General features: G+C 38.3%; 1 protein-coding gene across 1 annotated transcript; it reads right to left on the bottom strand.

Moving 5' to 3' along the window:
- Positions 1-10,278: 10,278 nt before the first annotated feature.
- On the bottom strand, positions 10,279-13,633 carry LOC147177402 (uncharacterized). Its single transcript, XM_086072128.1, has 2 exons — positions 13,172-13,633; positions 10,279-11,845 (listed from the first exon to the last, which is right to left on the bottom strand). The coding sequence occupies exons 1-2, from the start codon at positions 13,299-13,301 to the stop codon at positions 10,440-10,442; spliced, it is 1,536 nt and encodes a 511-aa protein (XP_085928254.1). The 5' UTR covers positions 13,302-13,633; the 3' UTR covers positions 10,279-10,439.
- Positions 13,634-13,927: the final 294 nt, after the last annotated feature.

The following is a 13,927-nucleotide window of genomic DNA, read 5'->3' as shown; positions in this document are numbered from 1 at the left end:
AAAAGAAACGTTTTCTAACAGTCTCTTGGGAAAAAAAGAGCTCACATCGCCCCCAGAGGATGTCCGGCCCACCGAGCATTTACCTGTGTACCCAATGGCCTGTCCAGCCCTGGCACTAATGAATTAAAATGCCCTAATTCATTTGTTGCAAGAAATTTATCAATGCCTGATACAGACAAACAGTACTAGGTACATTGAATATAAGTTCAGGTGTACCTGGAGAGAGAATTGCAGTGGTAATTATGTGATCTATAAAATAATAATAATAATTTTAATAATGGATCAGGAAATTATATTTTCAGTCTTTTCATTTTTGCATGAAAATTAGGGTTAGTTTAAAATACCATTTATTTCACTAATACCAGTAATTAAAAATGTTACTGTCTTACGCAAAATAAACACATTTTGATTGATTTTGATAGTATATTTGAAAATGACTGCACCGTGTACCTGTCTCTTGTGAAGTCAGTTATTCTAGCTATTTACTAGACACGAGTTGCATACAAAACACACAAATCTGCTGAGCATTCAGCGCATATTTGAGTGTAAGGTTAGTGAAATAAATAGGTAAGTAAGGCAGAGATGTCATATTATTTATTTATGAATAAATAGCAAGAAGTGCCTTTTTTCTCACTCGAGCCCCTTCCCCTAAAATACCTGTGCATGTCCCTACCCGCAGACGCTCAAAGACTTCTTATACACTCCCTGAAATGAAAACCCTACAGTTGAGATTTGTCATACTACATTGCAGTCGGAAAGAAGGACCCAGTTCCAGATATTTGTTATTAGTTTTAGGTATCTGGGAGGAAAAAGGCTGCAAGAAAAGATCGATTACTGCTTGCTATTCCAAAGCAAGTGGTGAGGTAAACCACAGAGGAGTGAGAGTGAGCTCATAGAAGCGTCTGGGGAAATCGGTGGTCCCCTGGGAGACCAGCTGAGCTCAATTACCGGGAGAATACTGTTGCAAAGGGAAGCTGAAAGAAAACAGCATCGATCGGTCACAAGCAACAGTGGGGAAGGTGCAGAAAGCAATGGGATTATGAAAGTCATTTTGTCCTATTTGCAAAATGACTTGTAATTGTAAACTAATATGGAAAGAAATAATATTGGTAGTGAGGATTATCTGTACATCATCTGTAATTCTATACAGTACTGACCATTTATAAATATCGCTCAGTGGTGTGCAAACTTGAGCCATAGCAGAACTCTTAATTAGAAAAGAATAAATACATTATTAAAAAATGGACAGCATCATCAGTTTACGAGTTAACAAACAGATAAAAACATTATTCCTATAGTACATCTTTAGCCCTAATATTGAGTACACAATTAAAGTTAAACCACATTTGGCACCACTTTAACAGTATTCCTCCATCACACCACATAAAAGCATGAGTACTTTTATATGTTTTATATTGAGATGGATATATTTTATTAATCCTGCCAAAGTTGCTCAGGTCAACTTCTTTTGACATTTTATGGTAGTTAAAAATGGCACTTAAAAATTGCATGTTGAGTTAATGATAATTTTTTGACTCTGTAATGGATTACTTCAATTTCCTTTGTCCTCTACCAAAACCTTTAGAGGTCAAAACAAAGGTCTACCAACATCCAATAATGGATTTTGTTCAACTGTAAACAGGCTCTGCCTTCAGCATCAAAGGATAGCAATATAATTCATGCAGTTTATAAAAACTTAAATCCATCTGTTCAGCAAGGACATGAATTAGAAAGCAATAAATTAGCTTGAGGGCCAAAACAAATAAGATTGAAAATATGATGTAGCCTACCTCATTTGATAGCCGTGAAGAACTACTGAAAACGTGTGACTTGCATCTAAAATATCTGCAATACTCGTAATGAACTCAGATGTCTTTTTTGTGATTAGACATGAATGCGTTTAAAAAAAAATTTATTTTGTCACAAAATAAGTGGCAAATCAGCCACGGCGTCGGCTCCTTTTCAAAATGCAATTAATTACTTGATTAGATCTGGAGGGTTCATTTTTGATATGACAGCACCTACTGTGTCAGCAGCAGAATAATCTAGCGTTTTTGGAGAAGGAGACAGCCACAGTAGAATGGACGTGATTACCCAGCTGCATATTTTCGAGCTTTAATGACTTTCATGCAGGAAACTAAAACTGTTCAAACAATTAATTGAATTTAATGCACATGCAGTAGTCTATGCAATGGACATTAACTAGATTTAAGTAATATCTCTTTTTTTCCCCTTCTTGTCAAGGATTACTGTTGCTGTGGTATCACTGAAGGGGAAACTTGCAGAAGGCTTTTTGCACATTCAGCATACATAATAAGCTAAAATAAACAAACACATACTTTTCCAGTACACTGAAAAACTGATGTCTCCAATTAATTGCACTCTGTATCAATGTTCAAAAAAATTAAAACATGTAACTGTAAGTAACTATGGCCCAAGCTTTGTGTTCAATTTGTGGATGTATTCCCATGAAGAGGCCCAGTACATCATTGCCACACAAAAGTAGCTTAAAATTGGTTTTGTGGCTATTATCCAATAATGGTTCGGAATATTTTGCTGCTACCCTCAGTAACAATAGTCAATGTCCATTAGGCCCCCTCTCTTTAGCCAAAGAGAAAAATATTGACATGGCCTGAGGTATGAGTTTGACTACCCTCTCGCTGAACCCTGTTGTTTTGGTATACAGAAACATGCTGTGCCATCTTTAGAAGATTGCAATAATTAGCTATTCCTTTCATACAGCCACTTAATGAATTGGAGAAAGCAGAGGAGGGACAAAGAAGCAATCAGGGATTTTTTTTCGGACTGTAACAAAAACATAAATGTTACCAACAATCAAGAATGGTTGTCATTCAATATATTGTGTTGACATACATTAGATCTTCATAAATGTTGAAATTATGAATATTATGGACAGCTCAGGATGGGACAGAGAGTGAAAGAAGTTTACAGTGAACAGGGAGGCAACATTATCTGATTCATAGAAATATCACTGTAAAAAGATGAAAATGAGAATTGACAGTGAATTTCTGTAAAATCATAAAAAACGGTAAATACAAAAACAATGAAGCATTACGTGATTTACAACATTATGTTGTAAAACTTTGAACCAAACACAGCTGTTGATTTGACAGCAATAAAATGTTAAAAAGAACACATTTTTGGGAGAATTCTCAAATTACTGTTATTTAAACACAAGTAAACTGTAAAACAAAAAAAAACATTGGGAGACAGTTAAAATCATAGCAGTGTTAGAATAACACTTTTTGTCAGTAGGTTCTTTGATACATTTTGTTTATGTCAAAAGAAACATGCATTTTACAAAGTCATATTACAGATAATAATATTTAGATATTCAGTAAAACTATGTGAATATAAAGTTTAAACTAAATGTATTATGCTAATTTAAAATGGATATACTGTAGACCTAATTATTATTTTATCAGTACACATTTTAAAATGATGTTGTTTTACAGAAAAAAAAAACTGTCAGCTGTGGCTACCAGTATAATTCTGTACTATGCAAATATAAACAACTTTACAGAATAACTTGCATATTATATATCCTAACTGTACTTTTTTTCAACAGTCCTTTAATGATAACTTAAAAACCACATGGTGGTGTGGATCATTGGTAGAATTTCCATCTTGCAACCTTGAGGTTGTTGGTTCAATCCCAATGCAGTGTGACTGATCCTGGTAAAAATTTAGAAGCAGTTACTGATTATTTTACATCAGATACCAGTAAAATGTACAAGTTGTTCTGTAAAGTTGTTTACATTTACACAATTTTTTTATTTTACAGAATTTCTCTGCCAACCACAGCTGCCATTTTTTCCGTAAAACAACAGCATTGTTTTACAGTGAACCTGTAATTGGAATACTATATTACCTGATCAGCAAAAAAATTATATACATACATATACACGGTGTGTTTAAATGTCCTGAATAGTGACTGTCTGTTCTTATTTCTACCACAGAGTGTGAAATGTAGTAACCGTCAAGTATAATTATGAGTATTATAATTATTAAAAATGTACTTTCCCAGAACTCAGGCGTTATTTGGTTAGCAGCATGCACAATAGCACAGCCACTTCTATCCTGATTGAGGATACAATATAAATTATTGAATGAGTGTCACTGACCACAAATGGATAATATCAGCCATCACCACGCCATAAAAAGCGCTCAATCAAACTTCTGCAGCGGAAAGCTGAAGGTTGTAGACCATAGGTGCCAAACTCCGGTCCTCCAGGGCCAGAATCCTGCAGGTTTTGGAGGTTTCCCCCTTCCAACACAAGATGTTTCCAATCAGCAGGATCGTTAACAGGCTTATGCAGAGCTTGCTGATGAGCTGATCATATATCAGCTGTGTTGGAGAAGGAAAACATCCAAAACCTGCAGGACTGCGGCCCTCCAGGACCGGAAGTACGAACTTCAATTCCCCTGCCCCCAACTCACTCATCGCTCATGATTGTTGTTGACCTTGGGCCCCAAATGCCCTGTGCTGTGCCCGTGATGTTGCAAGCAGGCTGACATACACACAGTGTGATTAGCGGCTCAAGCATTGATCCACAAGGCAGATAGTAGCTGCGACGACCCATGTGAATTGTACAACACATGTTCCGCACACGCAATATTAATCAGAATGACATATTTGAACTAGTGGGAGTGTATAGAACATAACGTAAAGACATTTTGGGGCTTATTTTCCTTCTTTAAGTCTTCGTTTGTAGTGCTAATTGCTAGAAATGTGCGTATCTTTTTGTTGGAGTTGAGAATTTTCCATATGAAGTGGTGCTTCTTAGGGTCCCAATGAGATCTATCTTTAATCACTAGTCTTTGAAGTCTATTCATTAGTAGCTATCCGCTCAGGGCCTGTCAGCACCGATGCCGCAAATACAGAGGGTATCGTTCTAATGAAGTCCATTCCATGTGTAAATTATTCAAAAGTAATAGCAAGTCAACGAGCTGAAGCTAATTTAGGATGCTTTCACACGAGCACCATTTACTTTGTCTTATTTGAACTGCAGTTTGTTTTGTGTTATATTAGTTTCATTTACTAATACATACACCTCTCCTTATTGATGACCAATAAAACATGGTTTTGATAAGCTTGGATTGGTGAACATGAAGCCCCCAAAAATGTCATATTTAAAAAAAAATCTGCAATAATTAAGCGGGTTTAATGCCCGCTGTTTGCATATTTATAAATGAACATCTGACATTGACCACATGTGTCAACAGAGCTCAGAATCGGTCTTGTCTGCCTGTGCCTCGATCAAATTCATTATAATAATATTTAAACGTGGTTTGAGCGGGCCTAAATTTAGACCGACATTCTGCCACCAAATTGACACAACTTCTCCACACCAATATTCCCAGCTAGACTGAGATTGCTCTGCTAAATTGGCAAAGCGGCAGGATGCCTTGTGCTGATATAAAAAGCAGTATATACCGGCATCTGTGACAAGGTGCGCCGTCGAGCAAAATGAAGCCCTATATCAAGGCTTGAAATATTCTTTATAAGTTAATTTATTTATTTTCTTTGAATAGTAACTTTGTTGATCAGTGACTTAATTTGAAGAGCAGTTTAATCATTTTGTGGAGCATTTTTTTTGCAGGTTAATGCCAGGAATGAGCGGTTTTATCCAAAAATTAAAATACGACAATACAGTAAAACGGGAAGGTTGAATGTCAAATATTTTAGCATTGAAGTATCCTACTGAAATTACATGTGCAAAAATATTGATCACTGTTTTCCAAAATAAAAGCAGGTGTTTGGAAATGTGCAAATTATGAGATTTGGAAGTATTTAAAATTAAACAAGAGATTCAGACGATTAATGGAGTATCAAAATAATTATAAATTCATTTGACAAATGACTAGTTGTCGAGAAATCAAATAATAGTTGCACGGCTACACCAAATCGAAACAAATCAAATCGTCTTTGTATCGGATCGCACTCCATGTATCGAGATGCGTATCGAATCGTCTTGATTGGAGAGATTTACCCCCCTCAACAAAATGTTCCCTTTATAGACACATAAAACAATAGTTCATAAAAAGGCAAAACACTGCCTCAAAATGTAAAAAGGCAGGCCATGTATTTATACAAGATGGATTATTGCAATTCTTTACAATATTTGCCGGCACTTCATGTCTTTAAAGCCTCTGCTGCAATCCACTATGCCAAATATGCACTGACAAGAACTATGAAAGGAGAGCACATTACCGGTAGATTTATTTTATACCCCCCTTGTAAAATCTGGAGTACAATTTAAAAATACTTGTTCTTCCCACCTTCAAAGCCTGAATGGCTGTGTACCCCATTAGTCATAATACCTTATGATCTCATTTGAAAACTGCTCTCTCAGGGTTCAAATAGAGTGCATTTATGACAGCTTTTTGTACGTACTGCCTCTCTTTCACCATTTCAAAAAAAGAGTCACACACATACTTGTACATTTTACTATACTAATACTGAGGATGGAAGCTTCTTAAACACTGTCAAATTCAATGTTGAGTGTCTACTAAAGGATATTCTCACACAAATGAGAGGAGGCTTTTTGGGGGGAGGGCCCAGAACATGCTGGAATGGAAAGAGTATATCTCCAGGAAAGTTTGGCCTTTTAATGGATGGATGGATGGATGGATGGATGGATGGATGGATGGATGGATGACATTTTGGTATGGACAACATCATCATAGTCTAGATTACATTTTGTAAAATCCGATTAGAATTGAACATTTGCTTTGTATGAAGAAGGTCTGACCAATTGCCATTATTATTAAATTGAGCATTTGCAATGATTATAAAATTGGATGTTTAGGACTACGCGGGGTCAAAAGCTATAATGTCAAAACGTGTAAAAAAAAAAATGTCAGACCCATATTTCACAGTCAATGTTAAAGCCTTGGTAATTAAGCGTGCCATACTAACATATAGGCAATTCTTTGCCATGATTATTAATACCCGTAATAACAATGTTGATCATGTTAATAACATTATGTCTCCAGTGATTTGTTAAAAATCGAACTCGACTAAAATCCTCTCCAAGTACAACCCATTCATTTCATTTGAGAGAACCTTGCAGCAGACCAAAAGCATTTGTCTAATTAATAGTGTAACAGCAAGTTTACACGGCTCATGAATTTGAAAATGTACTCATGGAAAGCATCAATTGTATGATGGAGCAACCGAGTGTGTTAATACGAGTGATAATAATCATTAAGACTCTTACGTCTCTTCCTAAAGAACGCAGAGTTGTATTCTATTACTCTGATACCATCGTTTTTGTTTTATATGAACATAACCCCATTATTCACATTTTTAGACAACACTACAATCAAGTTTCAAGAATGTTTGCCGATGACTTGATCATTTGAATCACCTTTTGGTTGAAATCAGGTAAACGTAGCTGCTGCGTTTTTGTAGTGTTCAAACCTGATCTGTTTGTCTACAATAAAGCGATCATGTGCTGAAACAGCTCATGTGCGTGCGTGTAATCAACTGGCTCCAGTTCATCCTAGAAGAGATTTTTCTATCACATGACACACCTGACACTTTAATCCACCCATTCCAATGTGGTTGGATACATTTCTTCTTCTCCTTACCATTCTCACCATTGCTCTGGACATTAGTCTTTGTCTAAATGTTTGAATTCCTGGCATGCATTGTTGTGTTTCTTTGGCTGCTAGTTTCATGGATTTGGAGTTGGACCATTAGCAAAAGGGCATCATTTATTTGGAGGTAAAAAATGTCTGAGCTATATATCAGGAAGCAAAGGGGACTCACTTGGGGGGTGTAAACTGTGGACATGGAAGAGGAGACAACGTCCTTGATTGTCAAATTTGCCAAGATAATTCACTTTATACTAAAGCTTCTGTGAATTTCTCGCAAAAGTCAGAAGATGTTCTCTCTGTTTCTCAAATCAGCTTCATGTGCTGCTATTGTTTCAATGTGAGGTATGTGGTGAGAATTCATTGAAGCAATTTCCCACTGTTGACTTTTGAACTCTGTGCTGATAACAATCTGGATGGTCCATTACCTCTTTGACCAGGAGGACACTAGGTCCATGAATTCCAAAAACAATTTGAGAAGTGAACTCATCAGACCACCCTGCAATTTTCCACTTGGCGACTTTTCTGGGTGTTGCTCATGGGTGTGGTGGCAATTAGGAACGGCTGTTCCACTCCAGGGCAACATCAACCGTTATCTTTTTTTTAATGCCCCATTTCCTATCATTTCCAATACACACAACTATGGCTGGGCAATATGGCTAAAACGTGTGTTAAGGATATTGACGCCTTCTTAAAATAATGGCCTACGTAATTTTTTCCGATTTTTCAGGAAAAACAAGAAAATTGAACCATTTGCATCATGAGGAGATGATTTAGACATCGGCAATTATTTTAAGAGGGTGATGATGTAGTATATTGTGCATACTTTTCAATTGTATGGTTTTCCAATGTTTTTATGAATGTAAAACAGTAAAAAAAAAAAATAATGTAGGTGATATTTGTAATGTAAGAAATCAAAACTAAAATACGCCGTTTCATTTCTCCTCCTCTTGCTGCTGACCACTGCACAACAGAAATTGGTCTGTGATCAAATGGAGGTGGACCAAGAGATTTATATTGACTGTCCTTGAGATGGTATACCGAACGCTCTGTGTGTGCGTGCGCGCATCCATGTGTGGATTTATGTGTGTGTGCATGCGAGCGATTCCAAGAGAGGACCACATGTTGACAACTGCAGAGATTTTTTTTTTCAAAATATCAATTTTCCCTCTTATACGGAAGCTTTGAGGATATGCTGAGACGTGACCTAATGACCCTAATGAATAAAAGTGGTATATAAAATAAATGGATAATAGTTTTTGGCTGCAAATAACAATCAGTTTCTAAAATACTGCTGGAGTGTGCAGCGTGGTAGATGAAAGATAAATTAGGTGCGGCACAGTCAACAGAGCTAATTCACCCTCAACCCAAAGAACAACAAGAGTTTTTGTTTTTCATTGTCATTCTTCCACACTGCTTACCTCCCTTGCACATACCCACTCTCCCAGCTCAAAAAGCTGCTCTGAATTAGCAATTTGCCTCACGGGAAGGAGTTACAATGAATGTGACTCGTTTGTGGATACCCTGTATACATAGAACAGAACGTAAATCCTCTAAATGTTACATTAGTCAAATTAAAAGTGTTCAGCAATATAATCTAATAATAGTCCTGGAAAGGTTTGTAGATCCAGACTGGAGCCCGCCCATTAAGAACCCTTGACAGGTGCATGTCAATAAATTAGAAAGAAAGAAAGAAAGAAAGAAAGAAAGAAAGAAAGAAAGAAAGAAAGAAAGAAGGGCGATAGGTTAGCACGTCCGCCTCCCAGTGCAAAGGTTGTGAGATCAAGTCCAGGCTTCGGCCTTCCTGGGTGGAGTTTGCATGTTCTCGCCGTGCTTGCGTGGGTTTTCTCCGGGTACTCCGGTTTCCGCCCACATTCCAAAGACGCGCATGGCACGTTAAATGAACACTCCAAATTGTCCATAGGTGTGATTGTGAGTGTGGATGGTTGTTCGTCTCTGTGTGCCCTGCGAGTGTACCCCGCCTACTGCCCGAAGCCAGCTGGGATAGGCTACAGCTTTGACATGCACTTCACAACGTGCCCACCCACCAAGTTGTGAGGATAAGCAGAATAGAAGATGGATTGACCACACAATGCTGATGTTGTATGATGATGAATGATGCATTGTTCAGAAGATGTGCAAATGAAACATACGGGAAAAACAACTAGGAGAATATTTATTTTAGTCAAAGGATTTTCTTCAGTCCATATTTTGCCGCTTTAATTGTGGTCAAACGCAAGATCCCTTTTTGGGAACTTAAATGTGATATTTTGTCGCCCCCTAGTGGACAGTCACGGGTAATGAAACAGCGTGACATGAGTCTGAAAACAAGTATTAACAGTTAAGTGAGAGTGTGGGATGTTTTAACATCTGCCCTGCCACCCCTTCGCCACCATATAGGTAAAACTGTCTACAGCCGCCTGTGTCAAGTGGCGATAATATGGAATAATCGTGATATTAATTACCATAAACTGGATGTCCCTCTAAAACTGATGAAAAGACAAGAAGAAAATGGTTCAGGAAGATTGCCATGAGGCTAACAGCAACATTGAAGGAACTGCGGTAATGTCTAGCAAGTACTGGCTGTTGTTGGAAATAATACTTTATTGATCCAGGAGGAAATTCTGGTGTCCAGTAGAAGCAATCAGAAACACATTAAAGCAAGTACAACAACGACAACATACAGGTTTTTTTTATGTACACTAACTAGCCAACAGTTGTTGTTGTTGTTTTTTATTGTGTATATAAGAAAGCAATATAAAGCAAGTACAATTTAAATGTACTGTAATTGTAAAAGTGGCAAGTATTTTTCCCGCTTAACTTTCTGAACTTGTTATAGTTTCCTCACAGTTCATTTTAAGTCCTGCAGCATCATTGACTTGTGTTTTATTTGCCTTCACACACTTGTGCTTCTTTATCTCATACTTATCATAGAATCTTTTATCACACACACTGCAACTGAACGGTTTCTCACCAGTGTGTCTTTTCAAGTGTCTTGTCATGGTGCCTCTTTGAGAGAATCTCTGACCACACACTGAGCAGGAAAACTCTTTTTCCCCAGTGTGTGTTCTCATGTGTTTAAGCAATCCTGAGCGGTCAGTGAAACTTAAGTCACAGACCGAGCAGGGAAAAGGTTTCTCACCAGTGTGTGTTCTGGTGTGTGTAGTTAAATTTCCCTTTAAAGAGAATGTTTTCCCACAAATTGAGCAGGGAAAAGGTTTCTCACCAGTATGTGTCCTTTTGTGCTGAAGTAACCCTGAATGGTCAATGAAACTTAAGTTACATATTGAGCAGGCAAAAGGTTTCTCTCCTGTGTGTGTTCTTGTGTGTGTTATTAAGCTTCCCTTTATAGTGAATCTTTTACCACACAATGAACAGGCAAAAGGTTTCTCCCCCGTGTGTGTCCTTGAGTGGCGAACTAACCCCGATCGAATACTGAAACTTAAGTTACAGACCGAGCAAGCGTAAGGTTTCTCTCCCGTATGTATTCTCATGTGTTTAACCAACGACGACCGGAGACTGAAAGTTAAGTTGCAGACTGAGCAGACGTAAGGTTTCTCGCCAGTGTGTATTCTTATGTGTGTTGTCAACTGTCCCTTCTGAGCGAATCTTTTACCACACACTGAGCAGGTGTAACGTTTCTCCCCAGTGTGTGTTCTCATGTGATTAACTAATGAAGAACGAACGCTGAAACTTAAATTACAGACTGAGCAAGAATAGGGTTTTTCCCCGGTGTGTGTTCTCATGTGTACTTTCAAAGTATACTTGGCATCAAAGGTTTTGCCGCACTGAGAACATTCCCAGCGTTTGCTGTCAGTGTGACGCGTCGCATCGCCTTTCGCACGCTCATCATCAGTTTCAGGTGAGTGGGATGTTGTGTTGTCACTGTTTGATAATGGAGCTAAGAGGCCACCTGCTTGTAATCCCCCACAGTGGTCTCCATCATCTTCATCATCATCATCACCTTCAATCTTCACAATGACACAGTTAAAAGGCAACTTGGTGATATCGGCCTCCTCCTCTTCTTCTTTAATGTCGGGGGCATCCTGGTTTTTGTCCTCGTCGACACTTGGGGTCTCCGGGCTCTCTTTCTCTATAACGTCCGGGGTCTCTGGCTCCTCCTCTTCCTCTTTTATGCAGTGGGGCTGTAGCTCCTCTTGCTCTTTAAAGTGGGAGGTCTCTTGCTCCTGCTGCTCAGCGTGATGATCTTCTTCAAGGATGTCTGCAAGATACATGTTGTGAAGATGTCATGAACAGGTACAATCAAGAGTTTGGGGACTCAAAGCATATGACTAGACTCAAGTCAGATTTAAGTTGCCAGTTTTAAAATTTGGAACATGAAGGATTCATTAATGACTAGACTCAACTTGAAATATATTGTTTTTGCTGTAGTTACTTGGGATTTGAGTAAAACTTAAATTAAAGGTTAAGGCTTGAAACTTACTTGTGTGACTTAAGGCCATGAGCCTCCTTTGAAAATATGTGCATTTCTGGAAAGAGTTTCAGCAACTCTTTGCATTGTGCCTTTCCTTTGTTCACTTTCCTTCTGTACTGTATGTCACAGGTTTTTTTCTGGAGTCAATCAGGTTCAGACAGGCTGATGTTCATCGCATAACTGAATAAAAACTAGTTCTACAGTTGACAAAATCTTGACCACAAAAAAAAAAACTAAGGGTGTATTCGCACCAGAATAGGCCTTTAGTCCACGTGTTTGGTCCAAACCAAAAGCGGACTTAATTTTCTTCTGTATTCTGTTTGGTGCAGTTTTGACCCACAACATGCCGGCAGCGGTGTGGCTAAACAGAAGACGGAGGATCCCACCATGATGTCTGCTATGTGCTTCTTAAGCCCAAAATGGCGCATGTATCCTGGAGTTGGTTCATATCGACCGTGGTTTGTATTCGCACTTGAAGCGAACCACACTAGAGTCCATTTGGAAGTGGATATGAAGCGTACTTTATACCAAAATGATTTGATTACACCACACTGAAGCAACAGCCAGTTTCTATGGTTTGTACTTTGTAGTAATTGGGCTGATATTTCTCAAGTGCATTTGCCCACATAAAAAAAGATAAAAACGTTTTGATTGTTCTACAGTTTTTTCGCATTCAACATAATGCATGAAAATATTTATTTACGTATTTACAAGTCATTCCAAACGTACACTACGTGCACTGGAACCGTGGGAGATGAGCTTGTGACTAGCCCTAGCCTTTGCATCTGCTAAGTTGTAAGACACAACAGTGTTGATATTTGAATTTGTTTACTTGAAACATCACAAAATTGACATTTGTGGTGACCGTAATAATTTTGATACACATATAGTTGCCTTTGCCATCATATTTAGTACTTGAGTCTCCATCAAATGATGGCAAATGAGCGATCGTCTCATTTCACTCCAAAAAAGATTACGTGACAATTACGTCACACAGCGCCCGCATGTACAACTCACAGCTGAAGAATCAATTAAAAATAAAGAAAAGAAAAAACAGCAATGCTTTTAAAAGACATGATTTGCTAAGCATTTGAAACAAAGAAGTGAGCAGACCTGCTCCGCGTGGCACAACTTGTGGCTTCTTGAAAACAACGTCGTCCAGTAGTTGACGTTGTCGTTGGTTCGCTTCTGTTGTTCGACAAAGTTCCTCCTCGTAGTCACCTTTCACACCTTTTTCACACATTTTCACACGACAATGACCAACACTTTACACTCGCTCTTGATCTTTGTGTAGCGATGCGCTGCTAACAAACGCCTCTCTTTGTTCGCACCTAGCAAGCTAAGCTATCGTGACAAGCTTAAAAGTACACTGAGATGAGTGCACACGCATATGACGTTTCACTTAATTATATTTTACACCGGTAAAGTAGTGATGGAACGTTCTGTGTCAAGGTTTAAGACCATTTTGTATGAATTCGGGAAGATTTTTTTCAGTGGGGCTAGTAACACAAAACGTATACGGAAGTAGAGCAGTTGCGGAAGGTAAACGGCAACTCCACTTGGACAAACTACGAAACGCCAATTAAATAAATGGGGAAAAGCATCCATTGTGACGATGCCCCGATCTAGCCTGTTGTGTTTACGTGTTCCCCTTCAACACAGCTGAATCAAATGATCCGCTCAACAAGCTCCGCAGCAGCTCAACGGTCCTGATTATACGATTCAGATGTTTAGGGACTCTCGAGGGCCGCTAGTGAGACCCCTAGTACATAATTGTCCATTTGAACGAAAACAAGGCCAGTTATTTAGTTTATTTTAAAATATTTACTCTGTGTGGTTTCTGTAGAACCAAATATGAACACCAATTAC

This window comes from Leptonotus elevatus, chromosome 3 (genome assembly GCF_054856555.1).
Source record: "Leptonotus elevatus isolate MCC_2025b chromosome 3, RoL_Lele_1.0, whole genome shotgun sequence".
Lineage (NCBI taxonomy): Eukaryota > Metazoa > Chordata > Actinopteri > Syngnathiformes > Syngnathidae > Leptonotus > Leptonotus elevatus.
The sequence above is the reverse complement of the archived record's forward strand: the minus strand, read 5'-3'. Positions and strand labels throughout refer to the sequence as shown.

Bases quoted from the DNA above. Each gene is read 5' to 3' on its own strand.
- LOC147177402 (XM_086072128.1), bottom strand. From the start codon at position 13,301: ATGTGTGAAAAAGGTGTGAAAGGTGACTACGAGGAGGAACTTTGTCGA. The intron at 11,846-13,171 runs GTCTGCTCACTT...TGTATCTTGCAG, and splicing joins AGTTGTGCCACGCGGAGCAG to ACATCCTTGAAGAAGATCAT.